Source organism: Epinephelus lanceolatus, chromosome 15 (assembly GCF_041903045.1).
Source record: "Epinephelus lanceolatus isolate andai-2023 chromosome 15, ASM4190304v1, whole genome shotgun sequence".
Taxonomy (NCBI): domain Eukaryota; kingdom Metazoa; phylum Chordata; class Actinopteri; order Perciformes; family Serranidae; genus Epinephelus; species Epinephelus lanceolatus.
Genome location: NC_135748.1, coordinates 22,915,645 through 22,941,032, shown reverse-complemented (window position 1 = coordinate 22,941,032; position 25,388 = coordinate 22,915,645). Strand labels below are relative to the sequence as shown.

The 25,388-nt window shown below is 41.2% G+C and overlaps 2 protein-coding genes across 4 annotated transcripts in view; one reads left to right on the top strand and one right to left on the bottom strand.

The window, feature by feature from the left end:
- Positions 1–17,074, top strand: part of asap2a (ArfGAP with SH3 domain, ankyrin repeat and PH domain 2a) — an 85,651-nt gene extending 68,577 nt beyond the window's left edge. For both annotated transcript variants that reach the window (XM_033642991.2, XM_078175070.1), the window contains 14 exons: positions 2,428–2,561; positions 3,168–3,262; positions 3,530–3,719; positions 3,932–4,017; positions 5,240–5,355; positions 5,901–5,968; positions 6,066–6,173; positions 6,795–7,029; positions 8,106–8,258; positions 9,232–9,334; positions 9,821–9,876; positions 10,024–10,103; positions 12,564–12,683; positions 15,255–17,074. In XM_033642991.2, the coding sequence (XP_033498882.1) occupies positions 2,428–2,561; positions 3,168–3,262; positions 3,530–3,719; positions 3,932–4,017; positions 5,240–5,355; positions 5,901–5,968; positions 6,066–6,173; positions 6,795–7,029; positions 8,106–8,258; positions 9,232–9,334; positions 9,821–9,876; positions 10,024–10,103; positions 12,564–12,683; positions 15,255–15,329 (1,619 nt within the window). In that variant the 3' untranslated portion in view covers positions 15,330–17,074. The remainder of the gene's footprint in view (positions 1–2,427; positions 2,562–3,167; positions 3,263–3,529; positions 3,720–3,931; positions 4,018–5,239; positions 5,356–5,900; positions 5,969–6,065; positions 6,174–6,794; positions 7,030–8,105; positions 8,259–9,231; positions 9,335–9,820; positions 9,877–10,023; positions 10,104–12,563; positions 12,684–15,254) is intronic.
- A 1,708-nt stretch (positions 17,075–18,782) lies between these two features.
- On the bottom strand, positions 18,783–25,261 carry itgb1bp1 (integrin beta 1 binding protein 1). 2 transcript variants are annotated; one of them, XM_033642081.2, is made up of 7 exons: positions 25,124–25,261; positions 22,662–22,777; positions 22,489–22,567; positions 22,269–22,399; positions 22,052–22,144; positions 19,905–20,054; positions 18,783–19,820 (listed from the first exon to the last, which is right to left on the bottom strand). In XM_033642081.2, exons 2-7 carry the CDS (start codon positions 22,731–22,733, stop codon positions 19,749–19,751), a joined length of 597 nt encoding a protein of 198 aa, XP_033497972.1. In that variant the 5' UTR covers positions 22,734–22,777; positions 25,124–25,261; the 3' UTR covers positions 18,783–19,748. The 2 variants fall into 2 exon arrangements, with proteins under 2 accessions (XP_033497972.1, XP_078031195.1); XM_078175069.1 differs by lacking the exon at positions 25,124–25,261 and having other exon boundaries at positions 18,792–19,820; positions 22,489–22,535; positions 22,685–22,773.
- Between the last annotated feature and the right edge of the window lie 127 nt (positions 25,262–25,388).

Genomic DNA, 25,388 nt, shown 5'->3' with positions numbered 1-25,388 from the left:
ACCAGGGTCTTTTTGTTTTTTTTAGCTGATTGCTGAGTGACATTTTTTCCAGAGCTTACAGCAAGTTTAAGACAGCCACCCACACCTGAGTTAGTCCACACGCAGAGGCACTTTTACAACCAGTGTTTCTGTAAAGTATTAAAAACTCTGAATGTTGCAGGTCAGGCTACGGCCTTAGATGCAAATCAAGTGCTTCACTACAGTTGGCAGCCACAGATAACTGTCAGCAGTTTGTCTCACCTGTTTCTTTTCCTCATCAGACTGCCAATTTAATGTCTGAAGCAGGGGTCGATGACTACACTGAGGACAGTGGCCTCGTTAGTGTCTGACATAGCCACCTCCTTTCAGTTTCCTCCACCCTTTTAGTGGTGAATAAATAAAATGGAAATTGAAGCATTCGAGGACTGATTTGGATGTTGATTACTATGGCAACAAAGCTTTGAAGCTCCAAAGCGTTCAGGTCAACCCTAATATGCTGTCTTAGTCTTAGCGACCACTCAAAGCGCTTCACACCACGGGTACCAGTCACCCCTTTCACACACACATATATACACAGGTGGTCAAGGCTACCATACATGGTGCCACCTGCTCATCAGATAATCATTCATGCATCTTTACTGTGTGCACATTTGTAGAAGACTGTTATATCTCCTGAGCCACAGCTGCCCTACATCACTGTGTGTAATAGGAGGTGTTGCAGAGATGTCAGCACTGATGATCACTTTGTTGCCCACACCTGTTTGATTCTGTCCTTTGAGTTCATTTGATACCTTTAGCCATCACATTGCAGTGGAAGGATATGTGCATTTCCAAATTGAGAGAGCTGTGCGCATCTTACTCACACCACAGCGGTGACTTCATTAATAATTTAAATCTGAAGACATCGAGAGAGGATCATGTGCTTTACATTCTACAGCCAGAAACCATGGATTACCAGAACCATTCACAAACATGGACTGTGATAAATCCGCAGCCAACAAAGTAATAAGATGCAAAAAGACTTAAGTGCACAAGTTATAGTAGCTGACAGCAGGGGCGTAAATATAGAAAGTGCAGGCAGTGCAATTGCACTCGGGCCACTGGGATGGAGGGGCCCGTAGAGAGAGCGGGTCCTTGCAAGTGATTCAGTTTGCCACCTTTGACATATACCTGTATTCAAAGATAAATGATGAAAAAAAGAATATTATTAATTGAAAAACACTGCCATTTGCTATGTATTTTCTCAAAGAGGCAAACCCATCTACATCAAGGTTTCTTTTTTTTAATAGTCAGTAGCTATTGAAAAGAAAACTACATACTTTTTCCATGTAAGCCATAAATTCTCTAAATATACTATAAAAAACTGTTCAATTAAATGATTTATTCTTTATTTCTTAGATGTTTTTGTCAGATATGCAGTGATGATTGCTGGGTAATATGTATGTTGATGTTGTCCAATGTCAAGTCTCTATTTGTGTCAAGACAATGCATGCACAATAGCGTGCACTAGGGCCTGTCATAACTTCCTTACGTTACTGGCTGATAGGATGACATTTCCGAAATTGAAATGTCAACTATGACCAATTCCACGTGACAAATAAATAAATTATTGTTTAATGAGGATCTAACAGTAATTATCCTCGGCTCTGTGGTTACGATCACATAAAATTTATGGTGAGAGGATCCCAGAATTCCTGGGAAAAGAGTGACATATTCTCTGCACATAGTGACCTTAAAATCACAGGAAATCCTTCAGCTTTACTCTGGGCTTCCTGAATGTGTAAGAAAACATCACCAACAATATGTACACTGCAGTGGATTATTTGAAGCATGTTTACAGACTCTGAAGTGAATGAACAGAAATGATTTGTTGCCTGGAAGGTAGGAAATCGGACTAAAAATGAGTGGTATGTTTTGGGAAAGTGTTAGCAGTGATTTATATGCATAGTTGGGAGTTGATGGGCTGGTTTGGTCTCGGTATGATCACTCTGTGGCTCAGAAAGTCCTGTAGACTGCATCCTCTGTATTTGGGAAGATATTCTGACATGTCCCCCAGTAATTTCTCTTAAATCCCATGAAATTTCATCCTCCAGACATGTATATACTTTAACATAATGTACATGTAATACACATACAGTATATCCACCAGCATATACAGTGAGTATCTAGGCCAGACGTTGCTACAGTACAGCTTGGTCACTTTCCTCTGACATTGTGTGCTGTGAGATAGTAAAAAGCCCTTCAGGCAGCTATTAAATTTCCAGAGCCCACAGCTTTTCACAAGGACACATCAAAGTTGGCTCACGTGCTGCAGAAATTACTTCAGCTTTATTGGTTTTCGCCCAAGGACAGCGTGTCACCCATATTCATTTCTCTCTTTTTTACCTCGTGCGTCATTTACCTCCTCTTCTCTGCATTCTCTTGACGTTTTTTTCTGTTCTCTCTCAGATCCAACGTGGCTGTCCACCAACCTGGGCATCCTCACCTGTATTGAATGTTCGGGGATCCACAGGGAGCTCGGAGTCCACTACTCCAGGATCCAGTCCCTCACTCTGGATGTACTCAGCACCTCAGAGCTCTTGGTAAATCACTTTTGGCGTCCATTTTCTCATTAAATCACCTCTCGTCTCTTCTGTTTTTGTCGAAGTTTGAGTCTCTTCATTGTATTGATTTTTGTCTGTACGAATCTCTGTGGAGATTTTTAGCCAGGATAAAACAGAGGAGAGGACAGATGGGAGTAGATACAGTGAAAAAGAATGAGGAGGAAACGAAATGAGGACAAAAGAGATAGTAAGTGGAGACAGGTAGGAAGGAGAGCATCACCCCAGGCCTCAGTCTCCTCCCCTCTCTCCTCCGAGACTTCTCCAAGAAGTCTCCACACTCAGAATAGCTGAGATTTTTTATGGCTTTCCTAATCACTGTTTGGTGTAGAGATTTACCGCCTGTGGGACGGTTGGGATTAAATACTTCCAGTCGTGATTGCTTTCCTCGGTGTCAAAGACGCCAGTCGTGTTAGCCACAATCAGAGGGGCGAGTTTTTAAGGCTCCACGCGCACAGCACTGCATGCTGAGGTGTGAGCAGAGCAGGCAAGGATGATGACTTTTAAATTAATGTATGTGGTGCAGAGAATGTCTAGTGTAACCATAATATATGTGTGTGTGTTTGTGTCCATGTGTGTGCTCCACAGCTGGCCAAGAATGTGGGGAATGCAGGCTTTAATGAAATCATGGAGGCCTGTTTAAGCGCTGAAAATGTGGTGAAACCCAACCCAGCCAGTGACATGTAAGTCACCCCAACAACGTCTCTCCTCCGCACTCTCCCCGTCCCCTCCTCTCTCTTCCATCCCTGGACTCTTGCTCTCTGTCTTCTCACTTGTATCGCATCTCACTCATCCGATCAACAACTGTTGACACCATCACTGTGACATATCAACACATTTGAACCAGCATTGTGCTGATCAGGTTTTAACGTACAATCAAACCCATTCACATAAAGACCGTAAATGACACAGCTGTAACTGAGCAGCCGCCTCTCCACATGTCTAACCAGGCAGGCGAGGAAAGACTTCATCACAGCCAAATACACAGAGAAACGCTTTGCCAGGAAGAAGTGTCCCGATGCGACGTCGCGGCTCCACACGTTGTGTGACGCAGTGAAGGCCCGGGACATCTTCTCCCTCATCCAGGTCTACGCCGAGGGAGTGGACCTCATGGAGCCCATACCTCTGGCCAACGGACATGTCAGTACACAAAATATTCAATCTGTGAAATGTTTGAAGCTGAGTCTGTCCTTCAGCGGTGACTTTGCAACTTTATCCCTGTTGCTTTTCCACCAGGAGTTCTCAACAATCTGTTGTATCCTTCTTGCTCTTCACCTTTTTTCATGGTTCTCTATAAACACCTCACAGTCCCAGGGGAATATGTGCAAATGTTTTATCTTTTTTTATTTCAGGAACAAGGAGAGACGGCGCTTCATCTCGCAGTCAGACTGGTGGATAGAACGTCTCTTCACATCGTCGACTTCCTCACTCAGAACAGGTAAACAAAGCTAGAAAACAACAGGTGAAGAAAGCTGGGAAATAACAGAGGACAGTACATTTGCACTTCACTTCAGTTATTTGTTCCGTGCAGAATTCAATATGCTGGAATGGTTTTTCTTTCTGTTCATCTGACTGTGCAGCAAACATTGAACACACCATTGTAAAAAGACACCACTTGTCTGATTGATGGCTCTTAACTCGGGCTAGTCGACCAATAGTCGTCATATAGGGCCATTAGTTGACTAGTCACCCGCATGTTTACGATATTAACGTAATTATTAAGTGATTTATTTTGAGCGGGGCAACGCAATGGTTTGTGTGAAGGTGTGAGAAAGAATAGTATCAGTAACATTGTTAACACTGTGCTACATTACAGAGAAATACAAAACCGTACTAATGAACCTTCATTAATATAGGCCTATATTTTATCTACAAGTGCACGTCACACACTGAGCGAGCCGCCTGTTAATGACGCTGTGGGCAAAGCAGTAATGATTGTGCTATGTGGCTAATGGGCATGTAGCTACTTCCATGTTTCAGATGATACGTCATGTTTGTAGTCGACCAATGAAGATGAGTTTACATATCACCTTGGGTTCATCCTTCACCTTCTCAAAATTATCCCACACTTTGGATTTCCTGCCCGACGTGTTATTAACTAGCCTGTGAAATAACCACAGGTACCAGCCCTGGAAATTAACGTGACTCCTGTCTGACTGCTCAGCGTGGCCACTCCCTGTGTCTGTCCTTTCAAATTAAATTCCCACATAGTCCAGTCATATAGGTTTTGATGTATTTTGACAAGGCGCAGCTCTTAATAGAGTTTCACTTTGTCTTATCTTTATTTCTTAAAGCAACCAATGAAATCTTGCCGACTAATGATCTTTCTGGTCGACTAACGTTTGGTGTACTATTAATGGGCAGCCCTACTCTTAACACTTGTAATTCATAGTCAAATATTTAGTTTTTTAACAGACCAATTTGCTGACAGGGGATATTATCCGCTGATTTCTCAGTTTTTCTCTCTTTAGAGTGAAGATATTTTGTATTTTTTTGTCTTTCTGTATCATAATACAATATTGAGTTTTGATTCCTACTTCCTAAAAACACAATAAACATAGTGTTTAAATATTTCACATATTACACAAATTCAAAACAACACTCTGGACAGACATTGTTGGGATTTAAAGTCCCCCCCCCCTGTCTGTTTCCCTCGGCAGTTTGAATTTGGACAAGCAGACGGCCAAAGGCAGCACAGCGCTGCACTACTGCTGCCTGACCGACAACAGCGAGTGTCTGAAGCTGCTGCTGCGGGGGAAGGCCTCCATAGAGATCGGTAAGGAAACACACACACAGTAGTGGTGCATTCACTGTCCAGCTCTTTCTTTCTCATTTCCTCTGTTTTTCTCACACCTTGTTTCATTTGTATTACTTTTGCTGAGGAAGCACGACGTTCACAAGTAAATGAATGTTTTGTCTCACTGCTTCATCCTCTCTCTCTGTCACACAGACACACAGACACACAGACACACACACACACACACACACATACACACACACACACACACACACACACCTTAGTCCAGGTCTTTCAGGTTCAGTTCCCAGAGGTGCTGGCTCTGCCAACGGACCATGGTAACTCTTTCTCACAACACTAATCTTTCTCCTCCGCCGTGACATCAACAAAACATCCAGATAATAGATACACAGAGAGAAGGAGGACAGAGAGAAACCAGAGAGCTGTTCAGTGTGGGAAACAGGCTAATTACACATTTCTCATGTCACAGTGAAATAGGAGGAAAGAAAACGGGCTGTGTGTTTGTGATCATGCGGTATGTGGATACAGTAGTGATTATACGTTTCTGTTGTTTTCCCTCGCAGCTAATGAGGCCGGGGAGACACCGCTGGATATCGCCCGGAGGCTTAAACACCTACAGTGTGAAGAGCTGGTGAGCTTACTATGCTTGGCTTATGACTGCAAATACACTTCGCTTCCTGAAGCCATGTGAAGAGCTGTCAGTCATTTGTGTTTACATGTGTGTGTAGTTGAACCAAGCGCTGGCAGGGAAATTCAACGCCCACGTCCATGTTGAATATGAATGGTGCCTGCAGCCTGAAGACTTGGATGAAAGTGACGAAGATCTGGATGAGAAGGTGAGAGACGCTTTGTAAGAAGAGTTTACAAAGAGCTCCAGGAGAAAACAAGAATAATAAAGTAAATAAAAATAACACATTCTGAAAGGGAAAATTCAGTGGAGGATGATGAAACCTGAAATAACAGCCTGGAGAATCCTAAATAATTTCTACGAATGGACATTTTCTTTTGTTTTGTTACTAATAAAAAAAAATAAAAAATATGGTGTCCTCCAAAAAGAAAAAGCTGAATTAATTATTCCGTTTGCACTTAAAAATGCATGCACTTCTCGCTCTCTGTGTTTTTGTGATGATGTTGTGAACTTGTACTGTAGCTTTTTTTTTTTTTTTTTTTTTTTTTTTTTCTCCTTTAAAAAAATGCATTTCCTTTAGTGACACTTCAGTGAATCTGGATATATTTGCCAGTTTGGATTCCCTGAGGCTCAGATGAGTGCAAGAAAGAAGAGCTACTTGTGTACTTTTTTTTGAAAATACCTCATTCAGTATTCGCCAGGAAGTTGTTTTTTTCCCAGAACAGTAATGCATTTTTAAAAACACAACTGTACAGCATACTTAGTTAACGGACACATGACCTACAGTATGTCTGACCCGTCACACTCTAACATTATCCTGCCCCTCCAGCCCAGCCCTCATCGCAGAGACGAGCGTCCGGTCAGCTGCTACACCCCGAGCAGCAACTCCCATCTCCAGGCCGGTTTGGGCTCTGCGGGCCGGGACGGCATCGGCCTCGTCAAGGACAAGCAGCGTGCCTACATGCCCAACCTGGTCAACAACGAGACATACGGCACCATCCTCAACGCCAGCCCGCCTCAGTCTGCAACAACCTCTGCTCCACCCCTGCCCCCGAGAAACCTGGGTAAGCTCAGACACAGCAGCATCAGAAGTATATGTCTCATCATAGTTTCATGAATATGTTAAAAATTTTAATGGATGAGTAGATGAAAAAGATCCAGCTAAACCTGACGACCTCTCTGACCTGAACCTGACCTCTTTGTCTTCCTCAGAGAGCTGATATTTATAAGATATGCCTCAAAGGGACAGTCTCATTTAGATCTACATCTGTGAGGGCCTAGTCTCATTTAGCCTGTATCACTGGTTCCCAAAGCCTATATGTTAATTACTGTGCAGGGCTGAGTGACTCTTTGACCTGTTTTAACACCACAGCTGTCTCTGAGCACCGCAGCAGGGGAAAGTCACAGATGGACGGGCAGCTTTTCCAAAAAGTCGTCGCCCTCTTAAATATGTGAAGTTGGCCTCGTGCTTCAAGTGGTCTTAAATCTAAACGGCAGGATTTCTTTTTGTGTTGGAAATAAGTGTTTTAGGACGCCAAACTGGGGGCGGCAGTAGAGTCACCGGTTCAAGTGCCAGTTCACCTCCTGGGCATTGCCAAGGTGCCCTTGAGCAAAGCCCCAACCTCCCAACTGCTTGGGGTGCCCGTCCAAGGCAGCACCCTCGCTCTGACACCTCTCTGACACAATTGAACTTCCCCTCTGGGATTAATGAAGTGTATCTTCTTCTCTTCTTAAATTCGGTTTCATGAAAAAGGTTACCTGATTAAAAAAAACCTTAATTAATGAAAGTCTGTTTATGTGCTGCTCGTAAAAATCTTCATCATAGCTTTGCAGGCCAGCCGACTTGTGACAGTCCACCACAGTCGGTCTTTAATAACATTAGCGGCCGTCTGGAGCGCTGCCAACCGAGCAGAGGAGAAACAACAAGCTCTGTTGCCCACCTCGCCTCACCGCAGCCCGGCCCCAGCATTCTGCACATTCCCTCTCCCTATTAACTGTCACTCGCAATTACGCTCAAATAGAAATGGCTTGACTTTTAAAGTGGACGCTGGTTCTGGCAAAGTGCGGTACACTCTTCCTCTCTCTGTGTTTCTTTTTTTCATCAGATTAACCCTTCTCTGTCTCTGTCTCTCTGTCACAGTCCAGTTATCCGGTCTGGGGGGGATCGGTCAGTCTTCAGTGTCCAGCAGCTGGAAGCCCGGTTCTTTAGACTTGGTTGGCAGACAGAGGTCGTCTTCAGACCCCCCCAACATGCACCCTCCTGTCCCCCCCATGAGACTCACTTCAACTGGAGGTATGGACCCCAGCAGACCTAATCCTCCATCCTCCTTTAGCTGGACCACTGCTGCAGTGAAGGCATTTTAGTATAATGTAGTGTTTTAGATTCACAGCCTGTTTATGTTTTTAGTATTTACTGAATACTTTACTGTAAGAAGCCATTTAAATCAGGTGTCCCAGATCTTACAGTCACTAAGGAGCACACACTTTAAATTCTTTGCACGTGCTGAGTTGAGTGTTTATTTGCCAAATTAAAATCCAACAAATGACATAAACAGAAAAATTGAAATTGTGCCATGAGAAGAACAAAGCCCACAAGGGTTTATTAATTACATCTACCTAAATAATATGAAAACAAATCCACAATTTTGAAAGTATGAGCAGCACTTATTTGTACTATGAGAAATTAAATGTGTACAACAAATGATTGAGGACACCAACTGAAAACTACTTTCTGTAAAAAGAAGACAGCTGCACTACTTAACTGAGCAACAACTGTGGAATTGAACAAATAATACAACTCAGCGCTAATGAAAACACTCCCTCCATATGGGAGTAAAGTTACCAGTAGAAAGGTTTTGCAACAGAGCCCTCAAGCTGCTGACTGGCTATGTCTGCTCGGCACTCCAGACCTTAAATCACCATGTTATCAATGAGTAAGTGGGCACCACTGTGCTCAATCACCCACCACTCTGTAAGGAGGGGGAGGGCGGCACTTGGAGAGAGAATATATCTAATTATTATTATTATTATTACATATTTAAAATTATGGTACAGAATTGTTTGTTTTTCTTTTATTTATTTATTTTTAACTTATTTTCTTGTTTTTAATTTTCTCTTTTTACTAATTTCTTGCAATTTTTGGGGGGTCATTTCTTCTTTCGTTGCTCACTGACTTCCAGTCTAGAAATTCTGACTGTCCAATGGTGTGTTATGTTTGCCAAGGTATGAAAGAAAAAGCAGTCAGGGTGTGTTCCTGTGTTTCCCAGGTCTGGGTCCTCCTGTGGCGAAGATGGAGTCCATGGGCATACAGTCCAAGTCAAGCCAGGGGCCGCTGGGATCCAGAGCAGTACCACCTAAATCTCCTGCAGGGTAAGAGCAAAAGGGAAAAACACATTTTTTAAGATGTCTGCAACTATGAATTTAATGTTAACATGTTCAGAGTGTTTCAGCCTGCAGTCAGTGCTCAGAAGTGTTTTTGCAGCTTCATTAGCTGCCCAGGAAAACAATACATTCATATAATTCACTACACAGAGGCAGGGAGGCCGCGCTTTACCCCAGGGTTGTGTATCTTGCTTGTCTTGTAATGTGGTGTTTGTTTCCCAGGAGGAATGAGCCGATATGGCTGCTGTTTAGCCGCTTCATTAGCTCCCAGGCTGAGCTCTGCATCGAGCCAGACGAGCAGTAACTCTCCTCCGCAGTCGCCCTTTTGTCTTTTCGTCTCCCACAAGGCTGATAGTGCCGTAATAAATCTGTAACAGAGCTGTTAAGAGACTTAGAGAGCCGGACAGCTTTCTGTTAGATGTTTGTCTTTATATAACTCTGTTGATGAGACTACATTCTGTTTTTGTTTTACAGCAACGATAAAAGCTTCAACAGACCTCTTAATCGAACAGTGTCCATAGAAAGACCAGGTGAGTACACAGATAAGAGAGATAAAATACTCTGTGTCTGTCCACTGTGCGGAGAGTTACATTCACATTGTACTACTATCTGTTTCTTCTGTGGAAACGTGGAAAGTGTTGTTGTCCTTGTGATTTAATTTCCTCTTCCTGTTCCAGCTAAGGAAGTGCCAGGATGCCCCCAGAACTCCATAGGTCAGTCTCTGCCTCCAGCCCCCACGCCGAGGAAGGCCTACCCAGTGAGTCCCTCATTCTTCCTCTTATTATTATCCAGATACTGTCGATTGTGAAGTGCTTATTCATTCATGCTGTTGTACAGATTCACTGGCTGATGACTTTCCAAGTAATGGTTTGTTCCATTATTAGTGTTGTGCAGGTCAAACTATTGTCTCAGTGTTTCCAGTGACACTTAAGCAGTTAATTTTCCTTCCTGTCCTCCATCAGGCAAAAAGCTTCTGTTTTTTTTATTTTTTAAGGTGGAGGAAGAGCAGTTCATTCACAACTTTCTAGCCTGCAGTTATGAATAACTGTGATATTCATTTCAGGGTGCTTTCACACTTGTAGTTCGGTTCATTTGGTCACACCAGAGGGAAAAAATATACCTTGTTGAACTTAAGTTTTGGTTTGGTTCCTGTTCACACTGGCTTTTTGCAAATGAACCAAGAGAACTACATGAAGTTCTACCTATCATCAGGACCCACGTGGGGAAATCAAATTCCAGGGACTGACAGAGGTTTATGCAGCAGCACTTAAATTAGTGCTGCTGCTCTTTTTGAGCGGTCTCGGTTTGGTTGTTTGGTCCACACCAGGGTGCGACTGACAGCTTTTACACCAGCCCAAATCACCTGTTCCAACTACACAAACGCACCTGAGTTCATATGAAAGCACCCTTAGTTTTCAGTCAGTGGAGAATGCTAGGATTGACACAATGATTTCATTTAGATTTCGTGCCTCGGAGCTTCACTGATGACACATTATTACTGAGTGAATCAGTGGTTGTAAAGGTTTTATATCTGATACCTACAGCTGTTTTTCAAACGTAAGTCTTTGGCACAAATTAAATCAAAGTTACATTAAAATTTATGGTGCAAATTAATTAAGCAGTACAAAATAGAGAAAGCACAACAATAGAGATGGACCATATGACAAGTCAAACTTATGTGCATACTTCATATAGAGTTTCCATTGAGCTCTAAAAATAAATGGCACCTTATCCTCAGTATGTTGACCAATGATGAAGACAGCAGGTAACAAGAAGTCACTATATTTATAGAAGACAAAGGGCTCTACTTAAACCATTTATGGCGCATGGTCTAAAAGTGCATGGTGCAAGTGCATTTAAAGCATGTCCACTTTGCTCGTCAAACGGTGTATAATCTGGGTGCAAAGTAAGGGGCAAAGGGGTTGTATTTAGTCCCTTAAGTAGTTATAAGTGTGTGGGTGTAACATTTTAACCCATCGGAGTGTCGTCTCCCATTCCCTTTAAAAGCCAGGTGCACCTGGGGCGTCCGGTGGCCGAGTAGGTAGAGCAGGCATCCCATATACAGAGGCAATGTCCTTGCTGCAGCGACCATGGACTCGATTCCAGTCTGCGGCCCCCTGTCCCATCCAGTAAAGGCAAAAAGCCCCCAGAAAATCTTAAAAAGAATATAATAAAAAAAATGCCAGGTACGCCTGAACCTGGAGTATTGCTGCTTACATGACGGATTCAGCAAATCGGAGAAGCTAGCGGTTTTGTGCTGACAGTAATGCAGTAAGAGTAGTAATGTCACTGCAGCAAATATAATGGGACATTTATCTAGCAAAACTAAAAACTGTAGTTATAAACTCGACAAAGGAATAAAACTAAACTTAGCTTCTGAACTAATCAATGAAGTTACATTGCTACTGGTGCGTAAAAGCGCACAGCGTCTCTCTTACAGGGGGGTCAGACAGCAGCTCCGCTCTGCTCTCTGCTATAGTCACAGTTTAGAGAATGTAATTAATATTTTGTCATTAATGATGTTTTATTTCACCCATTCGTGTGTCCCTGTGTGTGTAACAAGCAGAGAGTACATGCATCTTACTATCTGAATAATGCAACCTTTTAATAGCAGAAGAATACTACACTATTCTGACTTTTGACCAGGTTGTTTGTTGGTCAATGGCACAGTCATTTTTGCTGTCTCAAAAAAAGCAGTGTGTCAGCAGTGCACCTGACCATACCTCATTTTAAGACCTACACGCCCGTGTGTGCACAGATGGGCGCAAGTACATTTGCTACCTGCACAACATGGTGGTCAGATCCTAACAATGACAGTTGTGCTGCCCTGTGTGCTGCTTTGCCTGGTGTGAGATAGGGCCCAAAATGTTTTTGGCCATTCAGTCTTTATAGCTTCAAATCATGAATGTGCCTCTAAGGGCTTTATAATCTGCACAGCATTTACACATTTAAGAGGAGGTTAAAAAACAGAACAATAGTAGAAGACGAGAGCTCCCGAGGAGTTTTGTCCTGTGTCTGTTTGGAGACTCTCACTGACTTCATCTTCTCTGTGTAACTTGGCCTTTGTTCCCGATAATAAAAAAAGATCCCAAGAGTATAAGACAAACAAAAAAGGCAAGACTGTGAGTCCTGACTGTGTTGCAGCATTTTCACCACTATTTTCTCTTGTGCACAAACTTGTGTGAACCTGTCTGTGTGCTTTTGTCCCGTCTCTCAGAAGCAGAGGCCGAAGCGAGTAAAAGCCATCTACAACTGTGTAGCCGACAACCCAGACGAGCTGACCTTCTCTGAGGGCGAGGTGATCATAGTGGACGGAGAGGAGGACCAGGAGTGGTGGGTCAGTATCTCCCACGCTGCACATCTGAGTGTTACGTGTGTCTTTGCATTTTGGATACTTGTTTTCAGATTAAAACACAAAGCGCTCCCAGTGCAGCCCGTGTCCCACTCTGGTCCCATTTTCACCATGTGGATGTCAGTGCACTCGGTAACCATGGTGGCTAAAGCAAAAAGCCATGACCTCATTCAGGCTGATATTCCCCCCCTCCTCCTCTTTTTCCGCCTGCTGCTGCTTCCTCTGTGGAGCCCCTTGTGTGAACGTCCACCAGCTGCAACTTGTTTTCCTCTGAGCCACCTCTGCAGATATGACCGTATTTAGTCACTCTCTCTCTGTCCCCTGCATGGACCCTAAAGATCCCCAGGGTCCCCACTATGCTTCCTCTCTGTCCCGCATACAGCAGCCTTATCACTCTGTGTGTGTGAAATATTAAAATGAAAGCACAGTAATGAGGCAGCACAAAAAGGGGATGAAGTCAGACGTCATGAGTTTCGCTGTGGTGCTTCGGTTGCAAGTTAAATTTGTCTCTTCACTGGAAAACAAGCTATAAAGTTGCATTTTTAATTTCTGAGTATAAAAATAATTCATAAGCAATGTAAAACAAACAACAGAAGGATGTTTTGCTGTTTGTAGAAGCTGTATTTATAACACAAGTTTTCCGTTTAGGCTGTATCAACAACTCTTATTATTCTGTTTTTATTTCACCATCGGCCTGTCATGTGTCACTTATAGCCTTGTGTGAACCTTGTTGGAGCAGAAACATGTCTTAGCTTTTTATTTTCAGGTATAGAAGACGTTTAAAATGACTTAAATGGACGTAATAAGTTCTGTCTTCTTTTTGGGCCAAGGTAATACAACGTGGGAATGTCATCTAAAGTATTATGTAGATGTTAATTGTGATTTAGTCTCTCATAGTCCACTGTGTGTACTCAGTTAGATGGTGTTTGGTAAGGCTAGATGTTGGCACTGATCTCCTGATTCATTTCAATTTGGATTTTATATAGTGCAGAAATATAAAAGCAGTTTTCAGTTTTTATCCTGAAAACGTTTTTTTTTTTGTTTTTTTTTTTTGTATGTTGTAATAACTTGATTTTCATTGTGTAGACATTTTAGACATCTTGCATCTCTAACTGCACCTTTTTTTCAAGTCACGACAGTGTTCACATTTATGCATATTTGCTGAGAAGAGGCAGATCATATGGAATATGGAATAATAAATAAATAAATCTATTAAATAAATATGGCTATAAAAAAGTATTTCTGATTCTGATTCTGAAAATAATTCTTTAAAAAAAGAGGCAATAAATGAATAATTAAATAAATAAATATGGCTATGAAATAAATCCTAAAATAAATAAATATGCCTATTAAATGAATAATTCTGTCTGTAAAATAACCCTGAAATAAATAAGAGGCAATAAATAAATAAATAAACCTACAAAATAAATAAACATGGCAATGAAATAAATCCTAAAATAAATAAGAGGCAAGAAATAAATAAAAATGCCTGTAAAATGAATAATTTTATCTATAAAATAAATCCTGAAATAAATAAGAGGCAATAAATAAATAAATCCTGAAATAAATGTAAGAGGCAACAAATAAATAAACCTACAAAATAAATAAATATGGCAATAAAATAAATCCTGAAATAGATAAATGAGACAATAAATAAATGACTAAATAAATTTGCCTGTAAAATAAATAATTTTGTTTATAAAATAAATCCTGAAATAAATGTAAGAGGCAACAAATAAACCTACAAAATGAATAAACATGGCAATGAAATAAATCCTGAAATAAATAAATGAGGCAATAAATAAATAACTAAATAAATTTGCCTGTAAAATAAATAATTTTGTTTATAAAATAAATTCTGAAATGAATATAAGAGGCAACAAATAAATAAACCTACAAAATGAATAAACATGGCAAGGAAATAAATCTAAAATAAATAAGAGGCAATAAATAAATAAAAATGCCTGTAAAATGAATAATTTTATCTCTAAAATAAATCCTGAAATAAACAAGAGGCAATAAATAAATAGATAAACCTACAAAATAAATAAATATAGCTATGAAATAAATCATGAAATACAAAAATGTGTCAATATTGTTCAATAAATAAGTAAAAGGTTTTTATTTATTTAATAATTTTTAAAGACATTTTTATTTTAAAAAAAAAATGCCATATTTATTTTCCAGCTGTTTTTATTTTTCTTATCAGACTGTAGCAGTAGCACCAGAACATCACTGAATCACAGTCTCTTGGATATATTTTATATGTTTTTTCACATATAATATTGACTTAAATGGTGCTCCATACATTAGTCTTGTGGTTTTAAGAATCGATATTGAATTCTTTCAATAGCGATTAATCGGAACACCCAGCCTCAGTGTGTAGTGGTGTTTTAGTTTTGTGTATGTGCCCTAGATGACTTATTTTGTTTTAAGCAGTCAAACTGTTTAGAGTTCAGTGATATTACGCCCTCCTAATAGAACAAGACCCATCTTAACTGCAACTAGCTGCCTCTTATCATCCTCTGACGTTGCTTCTGTCTTCCCTCTTCACAGCTGGGTCACATTGAAGGTGATCCGATGAGAAGAGGAGCCTTCCCGGTGACATTTGTACACTTCATCCCTGACTGAAAGCTTCCTCTCTGGGTCTCAGGAAGTGTCGCAGGATGCGGCGTCCCTCCTTCACCTGTCTCTATCCAAAACCAGCCAGCAAATCATCCAGCTTGGTCCCAGTGTTTGTTGTCGACATCATCACCTTCATCATCAGCGAGCTTCGTAAAGTGTCACTGCTGTATCGTCACCTCGGCTGCAACTTTGTGTGGGCGTCGGCGCGGCAACCGTAGCAGAAAGTCAGGGTGTCGCTCCTGGCAAGGCCTCGTGGGACTCTGAGTGGTTTTAATGCTTGCTGTTAATGTTTCTGACAAAGACTCCTAAGATTTAAAAACAATGATTGTAGTGAATGACCTCTCGCAATAAATGCACTTTGCTTGTCCTCACCCCTGTTACAAAACATCAGACGACATGTGACATAATGAAGGTTAATGTACAGTATTCATTTCATCCAAGTTCTGTTGAGCTGCGTTGTACAGATAGAACTGAAAAGGCTCCAGCAATGTATTTTAACTTACTTACAACTGTAAATGTGAACACAGTCAACATGCTTACGCGCCACCTCTGTGCATGAGCGATTTTAAATGCCTACCTGCTTATAGGTGCGACCTTTCAACCCTGGAGTAGGCCTCCTGTGTGGAGGCTTGTCTAATGGTGCTACGTTAACCCCTGCAATATGCTAGAAGCTGCACCCGAGGGAGCGCTTCCCTGTCCTCGTTTCAAAGACAGACAGACATTGAAAGGGGGCGACAATAATGTAAAAATAGCCTCCGACTCCTCACACCTGGGAGAAGCCACTCGCTCACAGGTGTGTAGTGATGGAGCAGCTTTTCCACACACACACACACACACACTGCCTGTACTGTTTCATCGTAGAGGATTATATTCAACAGTCCTTCCTCCCGTGCAGTTAGAGGTTGGATGGTGACACTGACTGCAGCCAGTAATTACATTCATGCAGAGTCTGACACTTTGCGCTGTCATCTGCCTTATTAGAGGAACAGGAAGTGTGTGTGTGTGTGTGTGTGTGTGTGTGTGTGTGTGCGCAGAATAAGCTGAGACTGAAACAATATTGAAGTAAAGAAATAAAGAGGGCGTGGGAATGGAATGAAGAGCAGGAGTTAACTCTCTGACTAATGTTGCTTCCTCTTTTCTCTGTTCACAAATGAGTCTCTATCTCTAAAGAAATAGCCTTCCTGCAGCTTCAGCCTACTCCTATCTGTGCGTCTCTGGGGTCCCATGATGTAGAAAGATGAGTTTATCAATAGTGTTATGAAATAATTATCAAACATCCAATGTAATTAACTTCCTTTTGGTTGCAGAGCAACTTTCTCTCTGTTCATAATGTTGATATTTAGGCATTTAACCTGAAACCAGAGCCTTTCCGTGGATTTGTGAATGACGAGAAGAGAAGCGTGTGAATCGTACAGTAGCTCTCTTCATCACGTTTAATATGAACTCACTGGAAACAGGAAGATTTAATAATCTATTCGTGTAAATAGATTTGATTTTGTTGATATTTATATGTTTAAAAAAAAAGAAGACTTAACCTGGGCAGAAAATGTCTTTTAATGCGCTGTGGTGATGAGCAGATGCAACCTCAGCTGGACCTGTGTGTGCTGAAAACACAAATACACACACACACTTAACTGGGAAAATAAACTTAATTCATTCTTGTCAACTGTCTGTGGATCACTGCATCGACTCTTAACTCTGTTGTGCAAGTAAATGGGAAAACTGGAATAATAAAATATGAAGTAATACGAGGCTCTGGTCTGTTTCTTTACAGTATTGTGTTATGATTTATATGTTTAAACAGTAATGCCTACTTTTACTGAACGATTGCTGACAACACATCCTGTTTATTTTGGGATATTTCAGTCTCAAAACAACTGTTTATGGTAGTGACCTGCAGTTTAAAAATACAACATGTGGCTGGTGTGATTCTTGTCAAGCTGAAAGTCAGAAGATGCATCAAGAGCTCCCTCTGATGGGGAATGTTTCAGCATGTTAGCACCACAGTGTAAAAACACACATTGATATTGTGCTCCCATCTTTTTTTTTTTTTTTTTAACAAGTTTAAGATTAAGATCCAAGACTTTTTTATGCACTCAATAGATTCTTCTATTCCTCTCAAAGTTTGGTCACAAATTTGTTAAGATCAGTGTAAGTGGGCACTTCTTTTCATAGATAAGTCCATCCACCTGACAGGTGTGGCACATCAATGCTGATTGAATCGCATAATTAATATGCAGGTGTGCCTTGGGCTGGTCACTATAAAAGGCCACTCTGAAATGTGTAGTTTGAGCACACAACACAATGCTACAGATGTCCAAAGTTTGGAGGGAGCGTGCCAGTGGCGTGCAGACCGCAGGAATGTCCACCAGAGCTGTCATCTGTTAACTGAATGTTCATTTCTCTAGCATAAAATGTCTCCAATGTCGCTTTTCTTAATTTGGCAGTACATCCAACCGGCTTCACAATCATACAAGTTGGTTATGATGGCAAACTGCAGTCAGGTCAAGACCCTGGTGAGGATGATGAGCATGCAGATGAGTTTCCTTGAGATGGTTTGTGCAGAAATTATTTGGTTGTGCAAACGACTTATTCCATCAGCTGCCAGGTCGGCTGGTCTCAGACAATCTTACAGGTGAAGACACTGGATATGGAAGTCCTAAGCTGGTGTGGTTGCACATGGTGTGCAGTTGTAAGGTGAGCCAGATGTAATGCCAAAGTTAGGGAAGACACTGGTGACCAGTGATGCTAGTGAAATAAACATTGAGTTCACAGGCAACAGCTTTGGTTGACATTCCTGCAGTCAGTATGCCAATGGAATGCACCCTCAAAACTTTGCTGCATTGTGTTGTGTGATAAAACTGCACATTTCAGAGTAGCCTTTAATTGTGACCACCCCAAGACACACCTGTGTAGTAACGGTGCTGTTTTATCAGCATCTTGTTAGTGTTGGGTTTAAATTTTTGTTCAGTGAGTTTCACCTGTCAGCCAAGCCAAAAAAAAGCATAATTAAAAGACAAAACATTTAAAAATGTATTCATAATTATATAATTATTATAATAAATATTTTTTTAATAAAGTGTCTTTGAGTACTATGAGAAGTGCTCTATACATAAAATAAATGTTGTATGTACTGTGGAGGATTCAGATTGCAGCCAACTGTAACTTTGCCTGTATGCCAAGCTTGTAGGACAGTGATACAAATTTGCCCTTGATAAGGTGCTACATGGCCGGCTGAGCGTTTTCTTATTCACAATACAATTAAAATTCACTCACACTGGGAGTTCTTTGTACTTTGAATATTAATAAGGTGCTAGAGTTCATAAAAAGCATTAAAGTAGAGAATGTTTAGCCAAAAAAGTGTCAGGAGAGGATTCCCTGGCAGAGGCCCATGCAGAGAGAAAAAGGAGATGATCCACTTTAATCAGTATCGAAAATAAAATAAAGTCATCCACTCCATTATTGTAACAGATTAAAATTCTTTATTTTAATTCAAGTGACACATCTTAAACTCAGTCTTAACAGGACCATGTTGAAAAGGAGGACAGGGAAAAAGGGGGAACGGGCTATTATTATATACAAGGTGAAGTCAAGTTAAGTACCGTGACTGTAAACACATTTTTCCTCCATAAGTCTGATGGATTTAATTTATATTTCAACACTACATAAAAACAAGGAGAAATCAGAAAACACATCAAGCTTTTGGTACCAAGAATCTTGCAGTATAAAGAACTTTAAAAAGATACAATAAAAGTAAAAAAAACTGAGTAAAATCGCACAAATTAAAAAAGTAAGACTCCTCTCAGGCAGTTAAAGCATCTTTGTGTACCTTCAAATCCAAAAAGTGACTACTGTTGTACCAGTATTTAATTTCAGAAGAGATCTGAGTGGTTTCCATGCTGAGAGAAACAAACTGTGGTCAAATAAGTGTACCATGTAGCTTCTCCACTGATGGATGTCTCCCATGAGTTGTCACATGCTGACACGGCTGGGTGGAGATGGGTTATGTACTATGTTCTACCATTATTTGCATTGAATATGACTTACATTCTGAAACCATCTCCCTTTTTTCTAAACTTTGCTTATTTGACTTCATGTGAAAGGTCAAAGGAACATGTGAGGTAAGGGAAATTCTCAAAGGAAATGATTCAGATAAATGCAGTCGTTCTGTCTCAACTGGAAAATGATGGGAAGGTGATACTGTGTGTCACAAACTGAGCGGGATGTGACTTTCCCATCAGTACAAAGGCTTGAATCATGCTTTCCTTGAGACTAACCTCCAGTTAATCTCAATTAAACAAAGCAAAGTTGGAGAAAGGGGAAATGGTTGCTGTTTTTGGCAATCCGCAGATTTTCTGTTGCTGGTTTTGCAGTTGTTTCATCTCTCTTCTGGACAGATCTCAGCTCCCGTCGTCCTCTCTGCTCTCAGGACTTGTCTGATGTCAGAGCGCAATCAAAGGAAGCCGACAGCACCTTGCAGATGGCTTGAGCCTGCTCCTGTTCAGATAGATGAGAGAGAACACTCAGGGAAAAAACTAAAATCCAGAAAACTGTTTCATGTTATACTTTGGTCACACTCACCGAGCTGCTGCACTGGTACACCCAGATGCTGCACTCCTCTTGCTTTGCATCGGTGGTTTTGAGAGCCAGGAGGTTCTTCCCTGCGCCCAGGCCATCATCGTAACACAGCATGCGCACTATCAGGTACAGAGGGTGTCGGTGCAGCACGTCCTGGACCAGAGGTACGATCAACAGCACTTTGTTACTGACTCTACATCAAGCTCACATTTCTCTGTTTGTATTACATGGTTAACACGATTCGTTGCTGACTTTCAACCAGCTTTATGTCATAACAATATGGGAAGTGTGTGTAAATGAAATGTGATAAACTTCACAGATCTCCCTGCTTAAATCTTTGACTCTGGTTCTAGGGCTGTTGCTTCAACTACAGGTTGTACTTCCACACTTTTGTTAGGGCTATCAAATGAAGGCTGGGACATGGTGTTTGACCCCAAGACAACTATGGGGTATGAGACATGAGCAACGTAACTGCAGCTGTGATGTTGCAGGGTTACAGTTGACTGCACAAGAAATGCGCTCAACGTTTTTTCGGCATTTGTTTATGGTCCTTTATTAAGACCATAAACAAGAGAGGTCTTTTATTATTACCCTTTCAGTAAATCATTGATTCATTTACTTATTATCTGTAACTGCCTTCCTGATACAGTGTTGTGTGGGGTTGGAACCTATCCCAGCTGGCACTGGGGGAGAGGTGGAGTACACCCTGGAAAGGTCACCAGACTATCACAGGGCTGACACGTAGAGACAGACAACCATTCACGCTCACATTCACAGGAAGCAGGAGTACCCCATGCCGACACAGGGAGAACATACAAACTCCACTGAAGGGAGGCACGGTGGTGTACTGTTCTGCATAGCAAGAGGGTTCCAGGTTCCCATATCAAAATATTTTTTGACCCAAAGTTGACTGCCTCTGTGAAAGGAATTAATAGTCCCCATGTTCTATGACTACTACGCCAGCTGTTTAGCCTTTCAGCAAGTGCAGACCAGATTTTACTGTGCATGTGTTGTACCCCAACAGTATGGCACGTTCTGACACCTTGAGTTTTCCTCTTTTTAACCTCCTTTGTTTTCATAAGTGTGCCACCAAGGACACAAAGAGTACAGAGAGACGCCCCTCTCATTCTCCTTCTATAAAACTCAGATCAAACTGTAAAACCAGGCAGTGCTGATCAAATATAAACCAAGATTCTGTTACTGTATTGCCTATTTTCAAACCTCAAATGTCTATAGAAACATATTTTAGTGCACTGTTTAGCTGTAATAGGAGAGTTCGTGAACAGGAAGCGCCATACTGTTTCCTGTATTCTAAAAACAGAGGCTGAAAAAATTGAGTTCAAATGGTAAAACTAAGCAGTGCTGATAAAATACGAGCCAAGATTCTGTTACTGCGTTGCCTATTTTTGCCTAAAATGTTTTCAGTAACGTATTTTAACTTACTGTTGAACTGTAATTCGAGAAAACAAACTAGCTCGCATTACGTCACCAACCAGCAGGGGTGTTTATTGGTCCAGTGTGGTGCAGTGCATTCTGGTGGTTTTAGGTTATCTTTTCTTTTCTTTTTTTTCTTAAGATATTTTTTGGGGCATTTTTTAACTTTTTATTTGATAGGACAGACAAGTGTGAAAGGGGAAGAGAGAGAGGGAGTGACATGCAGCAAAGGGCCACAGGCTGGAGTCGAACCCGGGCCACTGCGGCAACAGCCTTGTACATGGGGCGCCTGCTCTACCACTAAGCCACGACGCCCCGGTTTTAGGTTTTCTACCCCTTGAGCTAATGACACAGTCCCTTTTCTCTGGTCATGTTTAAAAGTATCTGCGTCTTTCTGCTACATAGACAGCCCAGTTTTATGAAAACAGTATCTCTCCAGCAGTGAAATACTTCTTTAAGACAGATAATCAACATCGATCAATGTGGCTTCAGAGGTAAATCTCTGTGTAGCACTATCTCAGAGATATACACCAAACATAAAGGGAATTTCTGAAAACTCTTGTGTCAGCAGCTTTGCACAGAAACTATAAACTGATGCTGAATTCATAACCGTGCTGCTCGGCTGTATTGATGACACAGTAATACTGCACAGTCTAATCAATGAGCATTCAATCTCAAGTACAGTATATCACTTTATCAGCTGCTTTTCTACTCACACACTGGTCCAGTGAGGCCACTTTGACTCCGTACTTTGACACTCCCAGGATCATCTCCTCGTCTCCGGGCACGAAGGGCAGCTTTCCATCTTGCTGTGAAAAGAAGCAGAATATTTATTTATAGCGTCTTCATAAATGAATGATGCGATATTGACTGCCTGGAGTGACTGCGAGAGCCAATCATTGCTACTTGAAGTGTGTCCCTTCAGCTTCCTACCTGAGCAGCATCTATATAGTTGATGAGGTCCAGAGGCTCCTGGAGGGTCTTGCTCATGTCAAACTGTAACTTCTCAATGGCTCCAACATATTTCACCCGAAACTCAGCGCATGTTTCAGACGTGCTGTTACCTTTATGCAGAGGGCACACATCAAATAATCAGTTAGAAAATAAAAGGTGGAGGTCAACATTGTCGACTGTCATGAGTTAGCTGACTAACCTGAGCTCTTGGTGGAGTCTGTGTCGAGGCTGGCGACAGTGCTGGATCTGGAGAGCCCTCCCAAACTGGAGTCCACAGACTACATGGAGTCAGAAACACAAGAGGGTGTTGGCTCAACAAGGGTAAAGTGGCTTTGTCATAAAATTTATGTGTGTGTGGTTGTGTTGCTGTACTTTGCTTTTGGTGCTGATCTCACTGCTTTGCGAGCTGCTGCTGCTGTGGCGCTTTTTGACTTTCCGGAACATCTTTCACCATGACGACCACATCCAGCCCTCCAGCCTCACCAAACCTGAATCGTCACAGACCTCAGTGTTAAACACACCGCAGAACTCTCTCTTCAAATGTTAATAGAGATGATTAATGACTGAATGTAGAACATAGCATAGTCTAAATTCTAAATAATGGATAAATAAGAGTGTTGACCTTCAGCTACATAATCCCATTGTTACTGTGACAACTGCACAGCTATTCACATTATAGGAGTGTTAGTTATTCAGGAAGTCTCGTTAAAAGGTAACATTGGACCTGTTTTCACATTTTGCATCTAAGTGACTAATGGGAACAACAATTTTTGAAACTGGTCCAGTACTGAGTGAGAGAGCTGCAGCTGACAGCCACAAAATAATCTTCAGTGTAACCACTTGGGGCATTTGTACACCATGAATTTATGTCCAATGAAAGAGCTTGTTTTTGCCACTTACAGGCTCACTTGACAACATTATGGAAAGGATCCCTACAGAGATAAACCTTTTTGTTAATGAGAAAGATCCTTTCAGTGTACCCAGAAATAGTCCTGAAATCCCTTCTGCCACACCCACCAGAGTCAGCACATTTTCACATCTAACTGGGTGAATTAAGGGTTAATTTAGACAGAACCAGAGTTGGTGATTGTGAGAACAATGGAGAGATAAACCACGATGTCTTTTGTGAGTATTATTTTTTGTCAACTTTGAATGAAGTGTGTTTTACAAGAATATAATTACTGTTTATTTAAATAAAGTCTGGTGACTTTGGCAATGGTGATTTTGAGGCTGTTTCTGGTTAAACAAAAAGCATTTTACCTTAAATAAAATAGTCTATAAAGAGATCCTTTTCAAAATGTTGACAGACACCTAGAATAATAATCTGAGCCTGTCAGTGGCAAACACAAGCACTTTTAGTGGATGTAAATTGATGTTGCCAAATGCCCCAAGTGGTTACACTGCAGCCTGTCTTGCAGCTGCCAGCTGCAGCGCTCTCTCTCTCAATACTGGACCAATTTCAAAAATTGTTGTTTCCATTAGTTACTGCACAAAATCATGGGTAAATAGGGACCAGGTTGAAAAATTCTGAAGCCACCCTTTTATATCGACATCTCTTTTGCAAGAGAGACCTGAGAACAACATAAGCAGTCATCACATACACAGAGAAATCTAGACTATTTAAATGGATAACGTTTATGTTTGTGAGCACATTTTATTTTCTTAGACAATCTACCCACCTGACAGGTGTGGCAGTAAAATGTGCAGTTGTATCACACAACACAATGTCACAGATGTTGGAAATTTAGAGGGAGCGTGCCAATGACATGCTGACTGCAGTAATGTCTACCAGAGCTGTTGCCCATGAACTGAATGTTCATTTCACTACCATAAACCATCTCCAATGTTGTTTCTGTGAATTTGGCAGTACATCCAACCAGCCTCATGACTGCAGACCACATGTAGCCACACCAGCTCAAAACCTCCACATCTCCACACCTGCAAAATCGTCTCAGACCAGCCACACTAACAAGTGATGCAACAATTGGCTTGCACAACCAAACAATTTCTGCACAAACCATGGGAAGTGTATCTGCATGCTCATCTTACACACCAGGGTCTTTACCTGACAGCAGTTTGCCATTATGACTGACCTGTGCTATTGTGAAGCCGGTTGGATGTACTGCCAAATTAAGAGAAACAACTTTGGAGATGGTAGTGAAATGAACACATTTTAGTGTGGCCTTTAATTGTGGTCACCCCAAGGCACACCTGTGTAGTAATGATGCTGTGTAATCAGTATCTCTTAGTATTAAATAAATGTTGAGACTTTGTCAGAGGTGTTGATTCATACCAACTTATATGCTGGTAATTTCAAAGGCTGTAGTTTGTGTAAATGAGTAACTACTGGTAAAATTACACAGTGGCATCATTTTAAATGGAAACCAGTTTGTCTGTTACACCTGCTGCTGTAACTATACCTTCCGCCTCCATCATGTCAGAGCCAAATATTACTGCAGGTCTTTGTGATGGAGTCGGAGGGTGTATGTGTAACGGGGTGAGGTCAGGGGGCATAAAATATTTAAAACTGAATCAACAGGTTAGCTTGAATACATAATTTATCTAGCTAACTAAATACACGCTAAGCAGAAAACACCGCTCGTTAGCTTTAAGATATAGTACATGCTAACATAAAAGCAAAGGTTTGGATGAAACTCATTCTACTCCACCTTAAATGTCCCCACCGCATTTATTTTCACACTAAGTTAAAAAGCGAGGACTTTCACAGTTGGCTGGCAAATACACGCAATATATTCAACAAGTATACAAGCAAAACCTGTTGGTATCGTGACCCATTTCAATATTAATTTTCTATAAAGCAGCTTTCTGTTTACCTTCAGTTTGACTCTTCAGCTTCCCTTTGAGTTTCACAGCCTACACCCAACACCACTTAAAGGGGACGCGACCAAGCACTCGCCCAAAAGAAGTAGCTCTAAAGTTGAATATTGAGCCGACTATCCTGTGGATAATATGTTTTATTAAGCGTCTACAACGGTTAAAGAAAAATGTTTTGATATATTTATGGTTATCGTGTTCCTTTTAACATTTTATTAATGTGAATTTGTAACCGTAACAAACGGCCAACGGCTATCCCGGAAC

What these genes read in the sequence shown, in the direction of transcription:
- itgb1bp1 (XM_033642081.2), bottom strand. Translation starts at nt 22,733, where the DNA reads ATGTTCCGGAAAGTCAAAAAGCGCCACAGCAGCAGCAGCTCGCAAAGC. An exon ending in AGACTCCACCAAGAGCTCAG is followed by an intron (nt 22,400 to 22,488) that starts GTTAGTCAGCTA and finishes CTCTGCATAAAG; the next exon opens with GTAACAGCACGTCTGAAACA. An exon ending in TGGCCTCACTGGACCAGTGT is followed by an intron (nt 20,055 to 22,051) that starts GTGAGTAGAAAA and finishes CCTCTGGTCCAG; the next exon opens with GACGTGCTGCACCGACACCC.